The 26665-nt window shown below is 34.4% G+C and overlaps 1 protein-coding gene across 1 annotated transcript in view; it reads left to right on the top strand.

The window, feature by feature from the left end:
• GPR158 (G protein-coupled receptor 158) overlaps nt 1–26665 on the top strand; it is a 313167-nt gene that overhangs the window by 267761 nt on the left and 18741 nt on the right. The window contains exon 7 of the mRNA XM_016124940.2: nt 17606–17844. Coding sequence (XP_015980426.2) covers nt 17606–17844 — 239 coding nt within the window. The remainder of the gene's footprint in view (nt 1–17605; nt 17845–26665) is intronic.

Here is a 26665-nt window from a genome sequence, read left to right as displayed (position 1 = left end):
GGAATGACTAGAAATCATTTTAGGGCTTTCCCTTGCCTCTTGTTTCAAAGTTTTCTTGATACAATGATACTAAAGAGCTTAGGAGAGAAAGGATAAGGTTTTTTTTTTTTTTTTTTTTATGAAGGATAAAACTATAGCTCTATAAAGGAAACTCTTTAGCTGATCAGCTTTAAAGCTGTTTTGATAACCACAGTAAACCATTCATATTTTTATATTAATCCTACAATAAATGTTTCTCAATAAACATATTTTAATAGGGCTTATCCAATAGTTTAACTTAGTTGCCATAATGTGCATTATATTTGTCTTCGAAGGTCTCCTCTTTCAGCCTTTCTTAAAATGTGATAATCATACTTTCTGTTACATAAGAATCTCCATTTAACTTACTTTGGGAGGGAGGTACTTATTTACTAAAAATGCTCCATATTATCTTTTTGGAACAAATGTAACTGTCCTTAACTCTCAAAATTTGTTTTTTTTATGTATGTCATACAGTACAAAGAATACTGGACCGGATTTCTGGAGATCCAGTTTAAATCTCAGTTTAGCCACTAATTCTAAGAAATTGACCTCTTTTTCCTAGAAAAGGAAAGGATTAGACCAATCTCTCATGTTCTTTCTGATGCTCACTTTATTCTTTCCATATCTCAGCACACTTTGCTTTTCTCTTCTATTCAAGTGCCTTCCAATTTCCCTTCCTTCTGTGATAGCTATTTTTCAAATGGTGTTCACCAAAGAAAATGAGAAATTATTGACAGTTCATAATGGACAATAATAAGCCTTCTAGAAATCCTGAAAGATTGGGTGGCCTCTTAAGACTTAAAAATGACCTCTCTCCCTGTGAATCTAGCACTTAGCATTTATTGGGTTTGCGTATTTTAATTATCTTCATTTTTACCTCATTTACCTTCTCCTTGAAGTTGAGGGTCTTGCCATTGGATCCCCAGCTCTTAGTGCAATGACTGACACATGGGAGGTATTTAATACATATTAGTTGATGGGCGAATGAATAAAAATGCCAGATATAGACTTAGAACCTGATTCCATCCGTTCTCTCCATTCATAATACATTCATTTTCTCCTGACTCACTATGGAACACACAACACTATGGTTTGCAAGAGGCCGTTTGGTGGGATGCAAACACAATCCTAAATAGCACTGAATCATATAATGAGAAACTACTTCCATTCAGGTTCTCTTTCCATCCTTCTGATTATTTCCAGGAGAAAAATCAGTGCGGAACTCATGGGTCTTTAACACCTGCCGAGCAGTTGCTAATCTTCCTTTGCAGCCAGGAGCAGATCTAGCTTCAGGCGCACAGTTTTCCACTGCAGTGTTTTCTAGATAAAATTTGTTAACTTTTTTTCGCTGTATTTATTTCATAGTTAATTTCTATTTATGTTTTCAGTTTTTCATTAAAAGTAGAAATGTAAAGCTTTCTTTAAAATATTTTGAAGTAATTAATAAAAATTGATTTGAAGAATATACTAGCTGGTATGCAGATATAGGCAGAAATCTTGAGGGTGGTATGGCAAGGTTTGGAATTTGGGAAATTAGATTACTTCATCATTTCTTTTTTTTAAAGACTGGAATTAAAACTGTTCTCTCTCTATGTATCTCTAGAAGTCATTTCCCTGAAGAAATACCCCACTGAAGGTTTAAATTGAGTCAAAACTTTCTAATTTAATAAGCTGAATTATTCTTATCCTGTGTTTACCATCTGGTTTTATATATAATTATATATGACAGCTATACATAGTATATTTAATGTTTCCATATTCCTTAAATTTAAATGATTCCAATACTATTTAAGTCTATAACTGAACAATCAGCATTTCAGAGGAATGTGAGAAACCCAAAGGAATTGACTGGCTAAACCAGCTTTGTGTTCCATTCTTAGTGCCACATCTTGCCTATATGATACACAGTTGACCTTAAACAATGTGGGGGTTGGCATGGAGACCCCTCCGCCCAGTCAAAGATCCATGTTTAACTTTGTGACTCCCCAAAATCTTAACTACTAATAGCCTACTGAAGATCAGAAGCCTTACCAATAACATAAATAGTTGATTAACACGTATTTTGTATGTTACATGTATTATATACTGTATTCTTAACAATAAAGTAAGCCAAAAAAAAAAAAGGTAATGTCATTAAGAAAATCAAAAAGAAAATACATTTACAGTGTATTTATTGAAAAAAAAATCCCAGTATAAACCCATATTGTCCAAGAGTAAACTGGATTCAGACACTTGTTGAGTAAGTGAGTGGGAGGAGGCTTATAGCGAATGGAACTGCAAGGAGTCTCTTCGGTCGATATCTCTTAGAGTCAGACAACATGTGGCCCCGGAAAAGAAACTTATGAGATTTTATAGTAACATGATAGAAATGCGCAAATTCTAACAAATCCAAATTTGTATTTCAGTTTTGCCTTTAACTATTTATACAACCAAGAATAAGTTACTGTAATATCTGAGAATCAGCTTTTCACCTCACCTGTAAAGTTGTTTTGAAGATTCAACGCAACTGTAATATATGTACATATATCAAGTAGAGGATTTGGTAACAAACCACATGTACTAACTATTGATAAATTAAGTAAAAATGAAATTCACTGGGATGACATGGAGAAAGTCCCCAATTCGAAGGGAAATCGAATAAATCAGGCTCTAGAGGACATGACCCAGGTAGACTGTGGGATAAAAGTTTCTGGGCTAAGTGACGATATCCCTTGAATACCATAGGCTGATTTTCATAGGAACTTCATTTTTTTATTTTAAGATTAAAATAAAAAATAAATCTTACATCTCTAGGCAGAATATTTATTGGAAGGAAATTATCAGTACTGATATGTAAAATGACTGTTATGGTCCCTTGAAAAGATAGGCAAGCATGGCTTGAGTTTCTGTTTCATTTCAGCCATATCCCTCAAGCCTTCATGAAATTATTGAACATTTCTTTTTCATCTCCTGGTCTCTCACCAATTGATTGTAGTATTTACAGAATTCCAGTAGCTCTGAAAACTGGAAGCAAATGTGACCTCACTCAGTCCCAGAAATAATACTATTAGCCTGAGATGGGAACTTAAAGGTTTTTTTCACTTTTACCAAATCTCCCACTTTTCCCTTTAGTCGGATTTCCTCACATTTGAGTCATACAGCTAAAAACTACCATACCGATCCAAAGAAAATTAAAGAGTCTTTTGTTTCTTGGCAGTGGGATACAGGCATGTAATGGGTTGGGGGAAGGGATGGGAGTGGTCCTTCTCTTCAGGGGGGAGTATTTTAGCACTGACACTTAGAGTCACCATCACATGGTGGTGTAAAAGGCCAGCTTTTATTGTCTTTGTTTTTACCTTAAATTCTTTACAGACCAATGAGCCCCTTTGTTAGTGTTACCCGGAGTAGACCAGTCCAACCCCTGGCACCCCACCACCACGCCCCCCATTCCCCCCACTCCCGCCCCCGCACCTCTGCCGCACTGGCAGGACATTTATGCAAAGCAGTTTATGTGAAACTGAAACTGTTTATTCCTCTTTGGAGAAAGAACTAAGGAAGAATAGTACAGTATAGATTATAAGAAAAACAGAACTGAAGTAGACAAAAAAGAAGAAATTTCATTTATGAAAAGGAATTTCATTCAGTAACCATAGATGTGTTTGACATAGTGCATGAATGAGGTAGGACATCTAGCCCCAGCATGGAAGTATGGGTTCACAGAATATCTAAGCTATGTTGATTGGTTGGTTGATTGGTTTTAAGAAACTCAGGAAGGCAATCTCTCTATGCTCAGAAAAGCCAAGTATATTTTCAAGAGGCAAAATGAGGAAATATTTTAAATGAAAGAGGGTGAAGAGAGATTAAGAAACTTAATGCTGGAAGAACATTTTTCTATTCCCTGTAATATGGTTTCTGAAAACAAATTGCCTTTTCCTTTTTCTAAGGCTAATCAAGAAAAAACAAAGAACTTTTTTGTACTGTATTTAAAATGAATATTTAAGCAAGTTGTAAAAAAGCCTTCTTCTGGCTCTGGACTAGAGATTTTCATTTCATGCATTATTCAGTGCTCCTTGCTCTGGATACAGCATACGACATAGCAGTTTTCTCTACCGTGCTCATTAGCACCAAATGTTTACACTTTGTGGGAAGTGTAACACGTACACATATATATAAACCTATGTGTACATATACATACATTTGTATATGTATATACATATATATGTGTGTTTCCTAGTAAGTTTTGAAAAGTGGAAGATATTTATATTTATTTATTTTATGTATTCTTGTAAGGATACATAAAATACAGTAAGATATTCTAAATTTTTAAAGAGCAAAATAAAGACTGTCTCCTTTACCTTAACTTGTGGTAACTACCAGGTGGCAGGGAATTTGAGATAGAGCCTTAGGCAAATGCCTGAAGTGCAGTTATTAGACTTTGTCTACTCAGTGCAGACCCATCTGCCTTAAAAGACCATTGAGCAAGGAGTTGGTTAGCCTTCCTTTCCAAAAGCCAAAGAGATAACAACCTTTGTTTTTAGATGGCTGAGCGAATGCCTATGGCCATATATGATATTCTCCTAAAAGCCTTTTTGCATTCACCACGGCACCCAGATAAATGGGGGTTTAAGATGCAAAATCATGATCCAAAATGTTTTATCATGGAATAATTTCAAAATGGTTTTAGCCAGTTACCCACCTCAGCCAAAATAATATATCACTAAAGCAGCCTTCGAACGTGTAGCTGCAGACATTGCACTTTGGAAAATAGGAATACTTTGTCATGTGGATCTTGATAGTGATATGGGCCTCAGGCCCTCCTTTCTGCGGAGTTCACCATGATTTTTTATCTTTACTGACCGCCTACTCTGGATGTAGAATACCTTCAAGTGGAGAATTCCTCATAACGACATTTTTTTTATATTAAATTTATTAGAGCGACATTGGTTAATAAAATTAGGTTTCAGGTGTACAACTCATAATTTATCATATGTGTACTGCATCGTGTGTTAACCACCCAAAGTCAAATCTCCTTCCATCACCATACATTTGACCCCCTTTACCCTTATCTACCTCTCCTCCTCCCCGCTTTCCCTGTGATAACTGCTAAGCTGTTGTGATTATGAGTTTTTGTTTGTCTTGTTCATTTGTTACTTTCAGTTTTATATACCACCTATGAGTGAAATCATGTTTCTCAACTTTTTCTCCCTAACTTATTTTGCTTAGCATGATTACTTCAAGTGGCATTTCTTAAGAACCACATTGTCCCAGAGAGAATGGACTTAAGCTTCTGAGAAGGTCTCTTTCCTGCCAGAGACCTATACTATTTAGACAGTGTTAAAGAAAATAATCATTCCAACACTTATCAAAGAATTATTAAAGAACAGCAAGGCAGACTCTGTGCAGGGGGACAGCTCCAGCGGGCTGTTCAGGGAGGGAGAGAGAGCGGGCCCAGCTCAGAATACAACGGGGACAAGTGGAGACGCACTGTCGAGGTGCAGGGTGGGGCTCTGGGCAGAAAATTATTAAAAAGAAACATCGAGGGTATAAGAAAATTTCTGGCTAAACTAACAAGACAAGAAGGCAGGCCGGGGTGATCTCAGATATCAAAACTGAGAGATTCTTGCTAAACTGACTTAGCAAGATTCTTACTAAAATTGGGCAACTCAAAGATAGAAATACAAAGGTTGGGCCTCGTCAAAGCGAGGGCTCAGGGGAGCCTGACTTAAGTTTAATTGAGGAGAGAATCTTTGTCACTAGGAAGCTAAGTAAGTAGTTCCAAAGCCAAAGAAAGTTACTTAGCTTCACAGGTAAATTAGAAAATACCTGAGCCTTACCGCGTACACCCATGCTTCGCATATACTATATGACTAGATGCCTTACAGAAAAATGACATGCTTAAGATGAAGTATTACAGAATAAAGGTTTCGGTTTGATGTTTCAGATCTCTAATAATAGCATTTTAAGAAATTTGAAAAAAATAAGTTAATAAATAACTTTCTCTTTTTCTGTTTCTTAACTTATTAAATGCCAACCTGAGCTTTGTGAGATTAAAACAACTTCTCTAGAGATATTTTTATCATTTAATTTTTTTAATGAAACAGGAAAAATTAGAAGTCATGCTCTTAACAGTGTAAATTTACTTCATGAATTCATGAAACATTGGTGTGGAATATACCATGAAGGCTCATGCTAATGCACAGAATTATTTGTGGGCTATTCTGATTCTAATTCATTTCCACACACTGAAAATGTGTAGTTCTATATCTCAGTTTTGCAGGCTCTACATTTTTGTCATTTTCATCATTCATTTGCTTGGAAGGTCCTAGAAGAAGGGAGGCCCTTGAAAACTTGAGAAATAAGCAAAAGATGCCCTCTCACTTCTTTTTGCACTCATCTTCCCTTTTTTTTAATTGTTCATGAAGCTACTTGAGTCAGTTCTCTGAGACTTTCCATACAGCTTTTAATCATAAATGGCTCCCCCAGAAAACACGTAAACGAAATCTCATAGGCCCCAAAGAATTACTCTTTTATTATAAAATCTCTGAGGAGCTAAAGGAGATGACAGCTCCCTCTGCTCATTCCTCCCACCCTGCGACTCCTAATGACATCTCATCATGCTGCCCTGTAGATTCCTAAAGGATCCCCACTGAGTGGTCCTAAATGCTGTTAATTATGTCGGTCTATTTGTGTCACTTTCAGAAGCTAATTAAAGGTTTCAGCCTTGAATAGCTCCATTTATAAATTAATATGTTCAGTTTAGTCTATCCATATGAAGTAAAAGATTTGGGAAATATAAGCATATTGATAAAAAATGTCTTTTATTAACTAGAGGTCTATATTCGTTTAGAACCTTTAACTATTAGACATAAATAAAATAGGAATGTATCTCACTCAGAAAACTAAAGAGACTTAAAGCTTTACTTATTTTGTCTGATTTTAGATGTTCTACTTAATTTGTTTTATGACACATAACTTCGAAATATACTTTTTAAATAACATCTACATGTAAAGATTTTCGACATTAAGCTTCTCATTTTGAATTTGTTATATATGCTCTAATTTCTAATTACAGCATCAGTCTTTTATGTCTAGATTTCTTGAAACAGGCTTGTGTTAGAAATACAGTTCAGGAGGCTATATGCCAAATTTGAAATATGGGCTTTTTTTATTATTATTATTGCTTGGATTGCTGTGGTTTCAACTTGTACATGTGCGTGTGCACTTGAGTGTGTGTGTGTGTTAATCCACTTTAAAATTACGAATAAAAACCCATCTGGTAACTCAGGATTAATACTCTTCAGACCATAGCTGATAAATTCTTTATCCTAATGTTCTTTGTATGCACTCAAGTGGAAATCTTTTTTTCCTTATGCGAAATACATGTAAGAGAATAATGGGAAATTATAATAATTTATTCATGCAGCAAAAAGCAGGGCAGCCAGGTGGCTTTAAAGACCAAGGAGAGACAGTCTGCTTCTGTAAGCTGTTAGCCACCATCACCTGCCTGCTGTTGTCTGGGCCCAGAGGCAGGTGCTCAGCTTGTGTTATTGTTTGAAACACCTATGTCCTTCTGATGCATCCAGCTCACCTGGCCTCTGGTTACTCTGCTGCCCATCACCCAGCATTTGCCTGTGTCCAGTCCATACCTGAGTTATGTTTACATTTTCATTCAGTTCCAAATAATTTCTAATTTGATTTATTCATAGACCCATGGGTTATTTAGGAGTATTATTTAGTTTCCAAATGTTGAGGGATTTTCCACAAACCTTTCTTTTTTGATTTCTAATTCAATTCCATTTGGTCAGGTGCATACTTTATATGACTAGTCCTCTTAAATTTATTGAGACTTGTTTTATGGTCCACAATTTGATCTGTCTTGGTAAATGTTTCATGACTACTTGGAAGAATGTGTCTTCTATTGTTTTGGGGTTATTCAATAATGTTTAAGTCTTTTATATCTTTACTAATTTTCTCTCTCCTCGTTATATTAACATTTAGAGAATGGTTTGAAATTTCTTATTTCCCTACTCTTCACTGTTCTTTCAGTTTTTGCTTCATGTATTTTGAAGTTCTGTTCTTAGATGCATAAGCATTTAGAGTTATATCCGTTTCATGGAATGACTCCTTTATCATTAGGAAGTGACCTTTATTATTCCTGGTGATATTTGTTGCTTTGAAATCTACTATGTCTGATATTCATTTCTTTTGATTAATGTTAGCATGACATACCTTTTTTCTCCATCATTTTACTTTTAACCTATTTTTCTCTTCTATTTAAAGTGTATTTCTTGTTAAAAAAAAAACACATAGCTGTGCCTTGCTTTTTAAATCTAATCTGACAATCACTACCTTTTAATTCGAGCAGTTAAAATACTTTTAAAATGATTATTGATAATCTTATGGTGTTAGACAGTATTGTATATATTCCTTATTTAGTCTCTGGTTACCCTAATGCCCAGCATGCAGAATTTACATGTCTCCAGTCCAAAAGACTGAAATTGAGCTAACAGGGAATTTAATCCTAGAACCACACATATTCTGGAAATTCCTATATAGACACAAACTACCAAAACTGACAAGAAGAAATAAAAAATCTGAACAGACCTGAAACAAGTAAAGACATTGAATTAGTAATCAAAAATCTTTGCACGCACACACACACACCAACACACACACACACACACACACACACACACACACACACACACAGCCCAACTCAATACTAGATGGTTTCACTGATGAACTATTTAAGAATTTAAAAAAGAATTAACATCAGTTCTTCACAAACCATCTTGAAAAATAAATGAGGCAACAATTCCCTATTCATTATGAGACCAGCATTACCCTGATTCCAAAACCAGACAAATACATCATAAGAAAACAACCTATAAACCAACATCTCTTATGAATATAGATACAAAAACCTCAACAAGATACTAACAAACAGACCCCAGCAACCTATGAAAAGGATTATACATCATGACCAGGTGGGATTTAGCCCAGGAATGTAAATGGTTCAGCATATAGAAATCAATCCATGTAATAGAATATATTAAAATAATAAAGGACAAAAGCCATGTGATCTTCTCAACAAATGCATGAAAATAATTTGACAAAAATCAACATGCTCTTCATGATAAAGACAGTCAACAGACTAGGAATGGAAGGGAACTTTCTCATTCATATAGAAACCATGAAAAACCCACAGCTGACATTATGCTTACTGATGAAAGACTTAAGTCCTTCCCCTTTTGTTCATGAACAAGACAAAAATGATAGCTTTTTTTCTATTTTTATTCAACATTGTCTCAGAAGCTCTCACCTGAGCAATGAAGCCAAGAAATAAATAAAATATTTCCAAATGGAAGAAAGAAGTAAAACTGGTTGCAAATGACATGATCTTTTGTAGACAAAATTCTAAGGAATCCATCAAAAAACTATTAGAACTAATAAATTAGTAATGTTGAAGTATACAAGATCAATATACAAAAAGTGTCAGCTGTATTTCTACACATTAGCAACAAACCAAAACTGAAAGCAAAATAGTATAAAAATAAAATATATAGGAATAAGTTAAAAAATAAGTGATAGATAGGTACTCTGAAGACTACGAAATATTGTTGAATTAAATTAAAGAAGACCTAAATAAATGGAAAGACATTCTTGTTCATGATTTGGAAAACTTAATGTCCTAAGATTTCAATATTCCCCAAATTGATTCAATCTCATCTCTATTAAAATCCCAGCTGCCTTTTTTTTTTTTTTGTCGAAATTGACAAGCTCGTTCTAAAATTCACATGGAAATGCAAAGGGCCCAGAATGGCCAAAACTATCTTTAAAAAAAAAAGAACAAAGTTGGAGGAGTCATACTTCCTGATTTTAAAACTCTTCAAGCTACAACCATCAAGACACTGTGATACTGGAATAGGAAGAGACATATAGATCCATGCTTGATACCCTCAGGCAAAAGAATGATTGATAGACTTCTACGTTATACCATATACAAAAATTAATTCCAAATGAATCAAAGGCCTAAATGTAAAACTATAACACTTAGAAGAAACAGGTATAAAAACTTATAATTTTGGAGAGATAGCAAAAGCATAAGCAACAACAAAAAAATAGATAAATTGGACTTCATCAATATGAAAAATGTTTATGCATCAAAAGGTACTATCAAGAAAGTGATAAATGAAGGCAAACATATGACCATCTCAATAGATGCAGAGAAAGCATTTGACAAAATTCAACATCCATGTATAATAATAACTCTCAACAAAGTGAGTATAAAGGGAATGTACGTAAACACAAAAGAGTCCACATATGATGTCAAGCCTACAGCTAACATCATGCTCAACAGTGAAAAACTGAAAGCTTTTCCTCTTTTGCCCACTTTTACTACATTTATTCAACATAGCATTAGAAGTCCTAGCCAGAGCAAGGCAGTGGGGTGGGGGGGAGGGCAGGGGAGAGTGGAGAGGGAGGGAGAGGGAGAGAGAGAGAGAGAAAGAGAGAGAGAGAAGAGAGGGAGGGAGGGAGGAGGGAAGGAAGGAAGGAAGGAAGGAAGGAAGGAAGGAAGGAAGGAAGGAAGGAAGGAAGGAAAAGAAAGGTCATCTAAATTGAAAAGGAGGAAGTAAAACTGACACTATTTCAGATGACATGATATTATATATTTAAAAATCCTAAATATTCCACCAAGCATTTATTAGAACTAATAAATGAATTCAGTAAAGTTGCAGGGTATGAAATCAATATATAAAAATCTGTTGAGTTTCTATACACTAGCAACAAACTATCAGAAAGAGAAATTAAGAAGACAATCTCATTTATAAATGCATAAAAGAAATACTTAGGAATAAATTTAAAAAGGTAAAAGGACTGTACGCTGGAAATTATAAGACATTGATGAAATAAATTTAAGAAGACATAAATGGAAAGATATTCTTTGCTCATGGATCAGAAGAATTAATATTGTAAAGTGTCCATATGACCTAAAGCAATCTACAGATTCAATGTAATCCCTATACAAATTCCAATAGCAGTTTTCACAAGAATAAAAGAAACCACCCTAAAATTTGTATGGAACCATAAAAGACCTCAATTAGCCAAAGCAATCTTAAGAAAGAACAAAGCTGGAGACATCACACTCCCTGATTTCAAACTATATTACAAAGGCCTGGTAATCAAAACCATAGGATATTGGCATAAAAACAAACATATAATTCCATGGAACAGAATAATGAGTCCAGACATAAACATATGTAGATATGGTCAGTTAATTTACAACAAAGGTACCCAGAATATACAATGGAGAAAGGACCGGTTCTTCAATAAATGTATGGGGAGAACTGGACAGACGTGTGAAAAAGAATGAAACTGAAGTGCTATCTTATATTGTACACAAAATTAACTCACAATGAATTAAATACTTCAATGTAAGACCTGAAACTATAAAACTCCTGGAAGAAAACATAGGTGGTAACTTCCTTAACATCAATCTTGGCAATAATTTTTTTTAAATATGATTCCGAAAGCAAAGGCAACAACAACAAAAAATAAACAAGTAGAACTACCTCAAAATGAAAAGCTTCTTCATAATAAAGCAAACTGTCATCAAAATTAAAAGGCAACCTACTGAACAGGAGAAAATAATTGCAAGTAACATATCTGACAAGGGTTAATTAATATTTGAAATATATAGAGAACTCATACAACTCAATAGCAAAAAAAAAAAAAATCTGATTTAAAAATGGGCATATTTGAATAAACATTTTTCCAAAATAGACATACAGATGGCCAGTGGGTACATGAAAAAATGCTCGATATCACTAATCATCAGGGAAATTCAAATCAAAACCACAATGAGATATCACCTCTCACCTATGAGAATGTCTGTTATCAAAAAGACAAAAAATAAGTGTTGGCAAGGATATGGAGAAAAGGGAACCCTTGTGAACTATTGTAGGGAACGTATATTGGTGTGGCCACTATAGAAAACAGTTTGGAGATTCCTTAAAAAATAAAAATATAACTACTATATGATCTAGCAATTCTACTTCTAGGTATTTATCTGAACAAAATGAAAACACTAACTCGAAAAGATATATTCATCCCCATGTTCATTGCAGCATTACTTATAATAGTAAATATGGAAACAACCTAAGTGTCCATCAGTGGATGAATGGATAAAGAAAACATGTGTATATGTGTATTCAATGGACAATGGAATATTATTCAGCCATAAAAAGAAGGAAATATTATTTGCAACAACACAGATGAACCTTGAGGGCACCATGCTAGATAAAATAAGTCAGACAGAGAAAGACAGATACCATATGATCTCACTTATATGTGCAATCTTAAAAAAGGAAAAAAACTAAGCTCGTAGATACAGAGAACAGATTAGTAGTTGCCAAAGTTGGGATTGGGCAGAATGAGTAACAGGAGGTACAGGCTTCCAATTATAAATTAAATAAGTCCTGGGGCTATAGTATACAGCCTGATGACTATAGTTAGTAATACTGTATTCCATATTTGAAAGTTACTAAGAGAGTAGATCTTAAAAGTCTTCATCACAGGAACAAATTATATAACTATGTATGGTGACAATATTAACTAGACTTATTGTGGTGATCATTTCACAAAATATACAAATATCGAATTATTATGTTGTATACCTGAAACTAATATAATTTTATTTGTCAGTTGTACCTCGATTTTTAAAAAGGGGAAAAAAGGCAAGTCACAAACAGGGAGAAAATATTTACTGTGTATATCTGACAAATGACATTCATAATATATAAAGTTCTACAAATTATAAAAAGACAATACAAAAAAAAATCATAAGAGTTAAACAGATGCTTTATAAAAGAATATATACAAATGGCTAATAGCACAGTAAAAGAAACTAGATATAAAAGGCTACATGTTCTGTGATTCCATTTATATGAAATTTTTAAAGTAGACAAATTTATGGAGACAAAGTAGAGATTAGTGGTTACTAGGGTCTGGGAGACAAGAAAGAGTGAGGAGAGACTGCTAATGGGTGTGATAAAAATGTTAGAGAGTGGTGATTATTGTACAATTTTGCAAATATACTAAAACCACTGAATTTTATAAATTCACCATAAGATGGTAAATTTTATAGTATGTGAGTTATATTTCTGAAAAAGAATTATTTGAATAATCATGAAAGTTCAATTAAATTGTAAGCAAGTTGTATAGGTTTGTATGAAAATCAACAGCTTTCTAGTTACCTGGAGAAGATAATGAAGGAAATATTCTATTCGCAGTTTTAAGTGTGAACCTGAAATACCTAGGAATAATCCCAAGACATGATTTGTGTTACCAAGATGAAACCACTACAAAAATTTTAGAGAGATTTGGAAGAAAATTTAAATAAATAGAGAGTCACGTGGTATCACTAAATTGGAAGGTCTGAGATGCAAAGACTCAACTCACAAGAGTACAAGCGGTCAGAGCTCATCTGTGTCCTGAGCACCCAACTTACGTATTCAACTCACAACTGAGTTGTGAGTTCTGTTTTTTATAATAGCAAAAGCTTAATGTGCTCACAATAATTTTGCTTTTTAAACTTACTGTGTCTGAGACATCTTTCCATGTCAGTGCACGGTTTCTATCATTCATTTAGAAGTTGCATAAGTATTTGATTTGGTGGATATATTATAATTTAAATCAACCCACCCCCCAAAATATACATATACTCCTAGTAATCTTGCTGAACTTCATGTCCAATAAATGTTCAAATCTATTTCTGTCTAGGCGATGCTGGTCCTTTTTAATATACATCTAAAATCCATCCAGTGACCAAGAAACTGGTTAGTTTACTTCTGAAAAGGAAGTTTTGAGAAATTGATGAAAAGTTTTATGAACATGAGGACCTTTGGGAGCAAACTCCAACTTTCCTGTGCGTGGTTCACGATTAGGGCATTTCTGCTGAGAGCCGAGTAGCTTTCCATTTATGAGAGATAATAATTATCTCCTGCATTTCCTCACAAGCATTGTTCTCTGGGATTTCTAAGAGGGCCATAAAATTAATAGAAATTTGACATGAATGAGAACTTTAGGATTTTAGGATTATTCTAGTTAAATTAATAGAACAAAAACTGGATGGCTTGAGAATGTATACATGCATTCCTTTCAGAAAACAAATCACAGACAAACGCAAATATTCTGAAAATGGAAAACTATTACTAGAGGCTTTATATTTTGGTGTCAGCATAATACAAACTCAAAAAGTTATCTGACAGGCCAGAGCAGTCAGCCCATTGGAAAGGTACCTGCGCCCATCTTAGGCCTGTTGGGGGAGACCGCACAGAGTAGCAGTTCTCAAATTGTAGCCTTCATCACAATTTACCTAAAAGGTTTGTTAAAAATAAAGATTTCTGGGCCCTACCCGCCCCCTCCCACCCCAAGAGTTTCTAATTCAGTGAGTCTGAATGAGACTCAAGAATCTGCATTTCTAGCAACTTTACAGATGTTGATGGTACTAGTTTGGGGACCGCTGGCCTAGAGCAAGTGACATCTAAACTGAGCCATGAAGGAATAGGTAGGAATTAGTGAAATTAGGTGTTGGAGGGAGGGGGCATAAGGAAAGCTGAAGGCAGAGGTTCAGATAGAGTACATCCGCGTATCATCCACAAGGACCGGCAGGAGAGTGGCGAGGGGTGAGGCTGCTGAGGAAAGGAGGAACCAATTTTTTAGTGACTTTTACCTTACCAAGGAGCTAGGATTTGAGTGGGGAGCCACCAGAGAACTGTAGCCAGAGGAGCAACATAATCAAAAGTGCAATTTAGAAAAATCATTGTGGCTTCAGTGTGAAGTATGGACTGCAGGTGGGCAAGACCTATAAGGCGACTGGTCGGGAAGCTGCTACAGGAGCAGCTTGATGGCGAGGGAGTGCACAGGGGCAGTGAAGATGGAGAGAAATAGAAGGATTCGAAATATATTTATGAAGTAGAAATTAAATTCTTCATCATTCATATGATATCTGGACTGTGGATGAGGGAGAAATGTGAACGTTCATTCCTAGGTTTCTGCTTTGAGCAGTTACGTGGTCCTAGTCACGGAGACAGGGGGTAACACGAGAGCTCAGTAGAGTGCTCTAACCTGAAGGTGCAGGCTTGGTGCTCACCAGCACGTGGATAACTGAAACGGGAGTAGGTAAAATCCCCTGGGTATGGTGCATTGAGCAAGGGTAGAAGATGGCTCCCTTCAGGAGATCCCTGAGGAACACTGCCATTTAAGGAAAAGACTGAGGAAGAGGAATCTGCAGCAGAGACTAAAAGGCTGCTGTCCAAGGAGTAGGGAGAAAATCCAGAGAATGTGACGTCATGGAAGCCCAGAACTTCAGCCATGCCAGGAGCTGGAGGGAGATCAAGTAAAATAAAGAGTAACAATATCAGTTAGGTGCTGTGCTTGAAGAAGGTAATTGATAAGCTAAACACAAGTCCTTACGGTGGAGTTTGATGAGCTCAAACCAGAAACGTGTGCGAAGTGAAAACGTAGAGGCAGGGAGTAGAGTGGCAGCCAGTTCGACGGTTGCCTTTTTTTTTTTTTCCACCATTTCAACAATATTTCAACGAATTTATCTGCTATTAATAATGAAAATTGAATGTATATTTTAAATGTCTTTTTATATTAAGTTCTAGAAATTTCTTGCAGTCTTTTTGTATATGTTACTGCTTTCCTTCAGAAATAATGGAAAGTTCTGAACAGATGGTAGCCTGACAATTTATCTATGAAAAAAAAGTAGAAAAAATAATCTGTATAAAGAAGTCAAATGCTTATATTTTGTATACAGATACATGTCATATAAATGCATGCCTAAGAATTTTATTTTTAGTACTTGATTTCTAGGGAATGAACCCCTATAAACTAGCACTTTTTAAAGATATAGCAAAATTTTCTTATTTGATTTGAAGACAGTGCTAGAAAATATATTTTATTCCATTTTATAAGAACCAATATCCTGAAATGTTTAGATCAAAGTGCAGAGTTGTGTTATTGTGTTTCCTAGTATTTGAAAGCCAATAAAATCAATAACAAGGGACTCATGGGGACTCGTGTTTGTTTTTTCCTCTCTGGAAATGAGATTATGGGATCTATGACAATCTTGAAGTCTCTGACTATAGAATAAATACCCAAAGGGCCATCTGGAAAACATAAAAATTTCTGATAATGGAGAAGTGGATTTTCTTGATTAAAAGATCACCAAACTGGGATCATACAGATTCTTGGGCAAAAGACAAACTCATCTTATTAAGAAATACTTCTAGATATTTTAAAGAAGTGCTTTAAAGTTATTTTTTAAATCTTACTGTTATCTCTGTTTGAGTTTTAGAGTTTCAATGTGGATTGTAAAAATCTTCAAGTACCAAAATAATAAATGATTATTTCAACATCTTGGCTATGGAAAGAAAATATAAGTCATAACTATTTTTCTCGGAAGCAGTGGTTTGCAAACTGATGAAAACCCCTTGCAGTAACTTCAAAAAGGTCTCACAAAAGAGAAAAATCGCATAACATCTAAACTATTTCAAGTGTATTTGTCTCATTTCTAGATTTGTAATAATTTTCATGAAAATTCATATGGTTACTTCATAAAAAATGTTGAAAGAATAAGGTGGAGTAGGGGATAGAAAAGTCGGGGAAATGAATTTAATTTTGCTATTTGAAAAGTGATTATATAGATATCCTCATAGTGTTGTAAAGCACTCAGGGTGGTTTATTCAAGTAACAATTTTGTGATACAAAATATCAGAATGAGAGTGGGAATTAATATCAGCTAAGAATATTCTGGAGCTGAAATTAAATTAAGGGTGGGTGGGCAGACCACTACAGTAAGGTTGGACTTCATCTTCACACACTATTTAGAGGTGGAACAGTTCTTAGATATTATCTAATCCATCTCAACCCTGGCTATTGATTTGAGTCCTAGACATGGGAAACAAACTAAAATTTTAAAAATCACTGCACTTCTTCTAGGTCGTCCCAATCCTCTTCCTTAATGTAGTGATCTTATTCAGTTGCCCTAGTATTTTAAGTACACCATCATTGTTTTCATACTTAATTCATTATTATCTTTATAAATGTGATAAAATGGCTGTAGAGGGTGGTCATGTAAAATGATTTTTCAGAAATACCTTTCATAACATTCTATTGTTTAAAAAAAACTGGTTCAAGGAAGTTTTTGACTTAGTATAATATTATAAAATCCAGTTACTCACTTTCAAGACCTCAGAAACCCTATTTGAGAAACGTTTGCCTATAGATCTTTCTAAGGTTGTGATGATTTTTCTTGAAATATGAAGACATAAAGAAATCTATGTAAAGAATTCCATCCTATACAAATCTATTGGCTCACCAGCCTCTAATGTAGGATATTTGTTCTGCTGTTGGAAGATAAACTAGAATGAAATTAAGTGAAAGTAAAAGCAATAGTGTTTCTGGTTTTCTTCATGTTTAAACTCTGTATAGGTAGACTTTGGTAGGTTTAAATTTCACCTATAAAAATAAGGTATTTTAGAATTTTACTTTCTGATTGTTAGGTATGCCTTTACATTTTGATGTCTTGCTTTTCTAGGGTTTTGAAAGTGTTTCTTTCACGAACAGCCCAACGGATTCCATATATGACAGGTGGACGGGTCATGAGGATGCTGGCAGTAATTCTCCTGGTCGTATTTTGGTTTCTTGTTGGCTGGACTTCTTCTGTTTGCCAGAATTTGGAGAGACAGATTTCACTTATCGGCCAAGGGCAAACATCTGATCACCTCATCTTCGATATGTGCCTCATTGAGCACTGGGATTACATGACAGCAGTTGGTATGTTTTGTGTGGTTTTATTGTCTTTTTTCCTGTAGCATTAAAATGGGTTTTTTTAGAAGCCTTGCCAAACCCTTTCACAAAGCCTAAAGGAATTTTACCTAATAGGGTTTTGATAAATCAATATTATGAAAAAGACAATAATGATATGTAGAATGAAAACTTTTTTGAAAGTTTCCATTCTTTTTCAAAGGTATATAACATTGCTGTGAAATATAGTCAAGTAAATCAAGAAGGAGACATGCAATAAATAATGGCAACTTCTAACAGGCTTTCTGTTTTCCATCTTACTGCATTCTCATTTGTTAACAATGGTTATTCTCCTAATTTCTTTAGTTGGGAGAAAAAAACATCCTGGTATTTCTGACATAGTTTTGGTCCTATGATATAGGGCACTCTTTGTGTAGAAATTTCCTGTACAAAATCTCTGATTAATCTATCTTTCCTCTAAAGATTATTAGGAATTCTCTGGAGATCCAGCATTACACTAAAACAAAGCCATGCTGCTTGGAGGTAGTAAGAGTTATGTGCCTGAGAAACCTGACAACTTGGAAGAGCCACATGATGACTTGGGCCAAAAAGATAGACTATTTTTTTGGCATCTCAATTTTATGAAAAATGAAGAACAGAAATCTATAGGAATTATTCTGTTGTTAATGTTAGGCTCTTCTAGGTTAAGCTTCCAGAGATAAAATAAAGAATGAAAAAAACCTTTATTATTTTGTCATTCCCCTCAGTAAGTCACAAAATAAATCTTAATTTTATTTGGCAGATATCAAAAATAAACACATGAGTTTAATTTCTATTTTCAGTCTCACTCATAGTTGGCAATCACGAATATTCATGTTTAACGTCTTGCTAGGACCTAATAAAATGTGCATTTAGTTTACAGTTTAACCAGAATAACATTTTCTGGTTAAAGATGTTTCAATAATCTTATAAGCCTGATATCTGTAATAATAAAGCAATGATGGTATACAAAGAGAATGGGTGTAATAAATATATATATTTATATATATATAAAATATATATAAAACCAATCATTATTATTTTGATCAATATCAAAGAAGATATCAGTAGATCTATATCAGTTGATATCAATATCTATTATAGTAGAAGATAAAGCATAGAACTAAAGTAGGAAGCATTTCTGATTCTGACTTTAGTCTTGATAGGAAAATTAACAAATTGTATAGATATAAAATTTCTACTTAATAGAAACATGTAGCATTATTTTACAGTCTTTAAGTTAACCAAACTAGGAAAAATCATTTTTCTGTATTAATATGAAGAAAAGCCCACTGTGTTTCTTTTTTGTTTTACAAAGAATGCAATACTCGAAATACATGATGAGGCATCATTCGGTAGTGGATGAACAAGCAGAAAGCATGGCCTAGTCACCTAGTATTTTTTGTATGTTGTTTTGAGATATATGCAAGGCCTTTTTAAAATTTATTTTGTGCTCTGGAAAAGGTAATATGTGTGATTTCTATGTAGAAATAAATAGGGATATGTAACTGACAGTAATCTATAATTCATTTTATATAAACTTTACATAGAAGTTTATACAATAAACAAGATCCGCTGAGTACCTATAATGTCTCTACTACTGTGCTGAACACTCCATGGGAGATATAAAATGTATAAAGGCCCTTTCCTCTCATCAAGTAGCTTACTATTGGTTTATATAGATAAATGAGAATTGTTAAAAAAAATATATTAAAAAGCAAAATTAGGTGGTAAAGACTCTTGTTACAATAGTAGTTCAATTAAGGAAGACCAGAACCCAGGAATCTTCATAAAAGAGACATTCTTTAAGCCGCGGGTAATATTTAGATTATTGTAAAGAGGTGGAGAAAACATTCTCTTTGGTTGGAATAGTGGTGGAGGTGGGTGAGAATTGTATGAAACATGAAGGAAAAGTCTAACTAGAAAACAGGATTATGTTGGAATGCATTGTAAATAGTGCTGGATGGTTAAGTTTATTGTGGGACTTCGAAAATCCATTATAAGAATTCAGAGAACCAGGGAAGTCATGTAATGACATCAATAAGTTCAATCTAGATTGCTTTTAGGATATATTTTTTAAGTGAAATATACCAAATTCAGGAATTTTGGAGTCAGAATTATTGGAATGGAGAAAGACTTTTAGGGCAAAGGTTCTCAAACTGTGGTCTCAGAACCGGCAGCAGCAGCATCACTTAGAAATCTCCTAGAAATGAAAATTCTTGCCTCAAGACTTTCTCAGTCAGACCCTCTGGGATAGTGGGGCCCAGACATCCTTGTGTAATAAGCCCTCCAGTTGATTCTGATATTCCTTTAAAATATAGAACTGCTGATTCAGAGGAGTAATCAGATGAATTATTAGAACGTGATAATCACTTATTTCATTTATACTCTGTGCATTTCATAATCTTCTGTTTCCCTGATCAACCTTCAGAAGAGTTTGCACAATGATTATTTCAAGTCTTATATTGTATCCTCTCTTCATATCTCCAAACTATCCATGTTTCTCCTTTCTCTTAGATGACTCCTTGAATAACAAGTAGGAGCCATCAGAGAGGAGTGTCTTCCAATTCTTGCCCACATTATTTATAAATCTTCCTATATTTCTACCCATTCTTATTTTTTCTCTCTCAGATTATTGAAGCTAACACTTGTGCCGCACTCATCCAACACCGATCCCCTCATCTCCAGCAACTTCTCTCACTTTATATGACTCTTCTATCATCCAGAACTCCCATACCTCCCAAATCACTCACTGAAGAATTTCATGCTGATCACAGCTTTCTCCCCTAGCTTATTTGTTTAACTCTCCTCGCCGCAATAGCTCTGTAGTGTCCTGGGCTATTTGTATTATACTTTACCACCAGTAAGTTCTGCCTTTCTCCAGAGGGAAAGCTTAGACCAGGTAACAGTTTTGTTGTTTTTTTTTTTCACTAGAACGGAAGAAACTATGGAAAAAGTAGGCATTTTTTAACATATTAATCCTGGATAATGCCACAGAAGGGGACTTAGAGAGCAAGAAGGACCCTGAAGTAGTAGTACTAAAAAGAATAAAGATCCATAGCTTGAAACGGCAAGTTCTTTTTTTTTTTTTTTTTTTTAACACCTACAGCACCTGGTCTTCCTACATGGTCCCCCATCCAAGTACTAACCAGGCCTGACCCTCATTAGCTTCCAAGAGCAGATGGCCACAGACGAAAGGGCTACAAGTTCTTTGTACAATAACCAGGTCTTGGTCAAGGCAGTAGAGAGAAGCTGAGAAAGGTTGGTGGAAATACACCCAGGCCATGGATTTGGGAATGAGATAGAAGTAGCAAGGCTTGAGAGTCAGGGATTAGTTAGGCTCGTACTCCTAAAGGTGTGAAATGACAACATTAGGGTCGATGCAGAGACTAGGAGGTAAGAGGAAGTGAAATGAAATGTTTGGGGGTGGCGTTTTTGTTATCTCCCAGGATTATTTTTGTCCTATAAACTACTGGAACACCTTAGTTTCAATAATACATTTTTCCTGCAGTGACACAATTTTCTAAAGAAAAATCAAGACACATGATTTAACAAGAGGAACAGCTATTTGAAATTAGGACTGTCTTTAAAAACCGGAGACATGTGGTTGCTGTAATTTTTTTTCACACTACCTTATAGCAAGTACATTTATTTATCTTTCAGCATGTAGCATTAGATATTCTGTATTGAACCGCTCTGAATTTAATGTTTTCTAATATGTGGCATATGCCTCTTTGCAGTTCTCTTTATATATATTTCTATAAGTAGCAGATTTACCATTAGATTGTTTTCAGGCTCTTATTCAAGAATAAATCCATATATGTTCAGTCGGCCAAAAAGAAACCTATACTAAAAACTAAATTCTTCCTCATCCTCTAAGCAGAAATGTTTCTATGTAGAGGAGAGGCAGGAGGTAGGTTTTACCTTGAGATTGTGGGAAATTTCTGTTAAGAAGCTGTGTATTTGTGTCAGAAGTCAATCCAGAAAAAAAAGGAAAAGTTGCAGTTAATATATTGATAAATATGCATTTTGGATCAGCTATACCTGTCAAAAACAATCTATATTTAAATATACAACATAAAGAACCATTTGAAAGAGTACAATACTGCTTTTTCCACTGAAGTAGAACTCTAGTTATAAATATGGGTTATAAATTTAAAGAATGGGCACATTCTATTTTTGCTTACTGCACAGGGCTGCTCCAAAACTGCTCAGATAGGTGATTTTTCTACAAGTGTTTCAGAAGAAAGAAACATATGGAAAACAGCTAGAAAGCCTCTATGATCCTCAGTTTCTTCTTTGAAGAAGTATTTAAAAATGTAGAAAGGGTCTAAAAATGACTTTCAGAATCCCATTGATATTTATGTCTATTTATACTTTTCAACCATCATTGCCTGTCCTGTATTAAAATTGCGAGGTAAGCTTTAATGAAAAAAAAAAAAAGAAAGATATAAACATTGAGGCTGTGGGAGACAAATTAACATGGGATAATGTGAGAAGTGTTATACAATAGTCTGGTTTTTTTTTTTTAACAAATAGTTTCCTTTTATCGGGTGGAAAGAGAATTTCAAAATTTGGATGTTCCAGAATATACCAGACTAATATTCCTATAAAGACTTAAACTGCCATACCTCTTTGAAAATACCTATATCTATAATAAAAATAACACTGCTGACTTACACTATTCACCATTATATGACTCAACACTTTGAATTTTTGTATGTTTAAATGTATTATTTGTAGCTCACTGAAGGCAAAGAAAGGATTCTTATATCCACTTCATTCCTCCTTCCTTTCTCAACTTAGCAGTTACATGCTCCTCAGCAACATTGTGTAGCTTGTTCATACTGTATTCCTGACACCTAACGAAGTATCTGTCAGCTGTGGGCTCTTGATAAACATTTGCTGAAAGAACAAAGAATGAGCTCAGCTCCCTTTATCTCGTGATATTTTCTGTGACCGGGATTAGATCAGTATTAGGAAATGTTAAATCTCAAAATCCAGGTGTTACACAATTGTCTCCAATTTCATTTTAATGGTAAAAGTGTACATTCTTATTTGGGAAGTTGTTTTTGAGAAAATTATATAAATTAAATTGGCAGTCCTTAGCCCTTTTATAAAATTTTATCTCCGACTTGCCCAATAGTCAAAATAAGAGATTGGTACAAAATTGGCATAGCAAATCAGAATTATCATGTTTTAAATATTGCATAGTGTTCTTATAAATATTGAAGTAGAATAAAGCTGATTTGCTTTTGATAAAAATTTTTATTATTTCACTATTCTCCTAGACCTATTTAAAGAATAAGGAGGTTAGGACTGGGAAACATTTTCTTAAATTAATAAAGAAACCAAATAAATATCCCAAGTCATACTCATTTTGAAAACTGTTGTGTTTAGCATTGCCAGGTTTTTTTTTCCCCCTAAATCTAGTAACCAAAGTTGATAAGTTTATATTCATGATTTTTTAAAATAAATATCATTAAAATTTATCATGTTAAAAAAGTTAAAATTATTTTACCCAATGAGTTTCCTAATTGGTTGGTACAAACTGACAAATGGGTGGAATTAACATCTCATGCCTGAATTAATCTTATAATTTCAACCCTAGAGTCAGGAAGACAACATCTAGACACCTAAAGAGTTGTCAGCAAGGTTCTCCAGTTTGGGCTTCCACGTTTGAAATACTTAACTAGATAGAGGTGGTGATGATACAGTAGAATTCATTCTTTCGCATGTTTAGTTGGTTAGCCGTCAGTTTCTGACTACACATTCAGAACATATACTAAAGATACTGAAGCGGTACCAGTGACCCAGATGAGTTAGAATAAGCAGGTAGATTCCTAACTTACCTACGAGAAACAACAACAAGGCTGCAGAGAGTGACTGATAAATGGTGACATCAGGAACATTTAGAACTTCCATTCTGTGCTAAATCTCTATGCCAAACTTAGTGGAGGTCTAGGTAAACACTGAAATGTTTCCTTGGTTTCTTCTGGAAGTTATGTGATGATAAGCCACTGTGATTAACAAGGGATGTAATTGAGAATAAAGCTTTTGCTGCCTTTTCTAACCTAGCACAAGAATATATACGAAAGGCTCCATCCAGGTTTCCATTTATCTTCTTTATATTCTGTTATTCTCTGTATCGTTCTATATCATTAATTTGGCCTGACTTTCTTCAACTGCTTTTATATGATCTAATTACTGGTCTCTGACAGGACTCTTATAAATTAAGATCTCCCCTCATCTCATGATAGTTTTGAAAAATCCGCTTAATGCATAAGGTGTTTGTGGTTCTGGAAACTCCTCAGAGTTTGATATTCTTGCTGTATATTTTATTCACCAAGTTTGAAAGAAAGAAAAATCTAACTAATAATTATACAGGTATAATAGGCTTGGGTTCCCATTCTATTGGGAATGTTAAAATTCTATGCGTTTTCAGGATATAACAACGTAGTAACCACCTCACTATTCAAAAATACTAATTCATTTCCATGAATTTCACATGGAATGTTTTTACTACGGAAAATATAATCTTTAGTTTTCTCTTCTTTGCTGACATGCTCTTATTCTTTGTTCTCTTCCTTCCTGGTAAAATATTTTAAACACACAAAACAGACAATGTGTTCAGTAATTTAATTAGTCATATACCAATGTTTAGAAGGAGCTGAGAAGAATACAGTAACTCTCTTACTGAGTTATATAGGGAAATTCTAAAATAGCAATTGTTTCTAAGAATCTAAATACTTAATTACCCTAGAAGATTAGGCTGTATTATGACAGATGAAATGCGATAGAAGCACCATTTAATGAATATTGAGGAAAATAGATTTAGACTTCCTTTTCATCTGACTTAGGCTCATGTTCATTATTTAGGTTCATTTCCATGCATCTTCTTTTATTCTAGTGTACCGCATGCCTTAATCCACCCTGCATTACTTGTTACCACTTTTTTTTTTAATGTATTTTTGATTTTCAGTCAAATGACAAAAGCCTGACCACATTGGCAGTGCGTTTGCCGTGGCTTGAGCTACATCACTAGACATTCACACACAATTTTAAAGGTCTCACATGAGTGTTTTTAGAATGTTTGAAGTGGGGGTTCTTTTCTTGTTTATTTATATACTCTTTCTCCTGAAAAATCATTTGCTTCTTTGTAGAGTAGTTATTTACATATGATGTTAAAAGGCAGAGAGAAAAGATAAATTAATTTATTTTGATCTTAATTTTATACTTAAAGTGCCATTTTGCCCTTTCAGAAGTTAAAGAAATCTGGCGATGAAGGTGGGGATTGTCTTGAGATAGAACCTGAGGAACGTGGAGTAAGAGTAATTAAGATATCTGTGGTGACGATCATTTCTGCTAAGGAGTTTCGGTTCTCGTGTGGAACCCTAGGATTTAGAAGGGAGAAAAACATTAAGAAGGAAAAAAATCTCTCTTTTGTTGCTTGGACAGAAATATCCCGTAGATTGACTCAGCTGGCAAGGAGACTTTGGCAGACCTTTTCCTTGTATTAAAAGGACAGTCACAGGGACCGTTTGGCCAACAGAGCAGCAGATTTGCAGTGAACACACGAGCCCTTACCCAGTGGTCAAGCAATGTCCTGACCCAAACTAACTCAGCAGATTTGTCTCAAAGATTTTATACGCTATAAATTTAACAAGGAAGTTAAAATTTCTTTACCATCCAAATGAGAAAATGGTACTAAAAGAATAAAATTAAGATATAAAATAAATTATTTTCTCTTTGTCCTTTAGCTTCATACAGATAACTATGCCTCAAGGAAGTAAAATATTTTTCCACGGTAATGGAATATAAATAAACAAAAATATAACCCTCATTACAATCATTCTAAAGCCACTCAAGCTAGCCCTTCAAAAAGTATATGTGAATTTTTAGTAATTTAGCCCAAGGGGAGGCAAATCATGCTGATGCTGATAGCCTTTCATAAAAGGTTGAAGTTTTAAAATACATTTTAAAAATGTTAACATATAATCCCAATTCCTATCCCTTCTCCAAACAACACAGAAGGAGTATTACTGGAAGAGGCAGCTTAGTTTACTGCCCTGACATTGACCCTGTGACAACACAAGAACTTTCTAATCTCACTCTTTGTGAGCGCGTCTCACACTCACGGTCTGTAACATGGCTGCATGGCTCTGAAGTAACGGGGTTCCATTAAATGTCTGTCACCGCATATCAAACTTTAAAAATCCTAGGTGTATATACCAGAGAGAGAAAGTATACTTTCTCTACCTTTTCTATTTGCAGTGCAGAGGAGATTGTAAAGAATTTGATCCAAGTTCTAGAGCTAGACCCTAATAAAGTCACTTCCAAGGTTAAAATTCTTTCAAAATTGCTATTCTCATTGTTTTAATCATTGTAACTCTCATAATTGTCCTTATTTTAACCAGAGAAAAGACAAATAAACCTCAGAATACCAAGGCATCTGTATGCCAGTCAAACTCTGGAACTCCAGAATTTGAGCCATTTTCAAGCATTATTAAATTTGTTTGATTTAATGCTTAAAAACTCTGCTGCCCACCACATTATTAGAGTAGAAGCACAATAAGTTTACTTTCACCATAAATTTTCAAAGTGGATAGGATTTAAAGAAAATAGAGGACATTAAAAGAAACACTTGGAAGATAAAAATAGAAAGCTTCTTTATGTCTTTATTTATGCCATGTAAAAATAATTTTCAAATGGGGCCAAGGAAGGTAAAATGTTATTAATACAAAATATTAATAACATGTATTCCGTAACATGGCAAACAAGAGTATCACAGCTTGAGAGACATTTGCACTTT

The sequence above is a fragment of the Rousettus aegyptiacus genome, unplaced genomic scaffold (genome assembly GCF_014176215.1).
Source record: "Rousettus aegyptiacus isolate mRouAeg1 unplaced genomic scaffold, mRouAeg1.p scaffold_m13_p_10, whole genome shotgun sequence".
Taxonomy (NCBI): Eukaryota; Metazoa; Chordata; class Mammalia; order Chiroptera; family Pteropodidae; genus Rousettus; species Rousettus aegyptiacus.
This window is presented reverse-complemented; position numbering and strand designations above follow the sequence as displayed.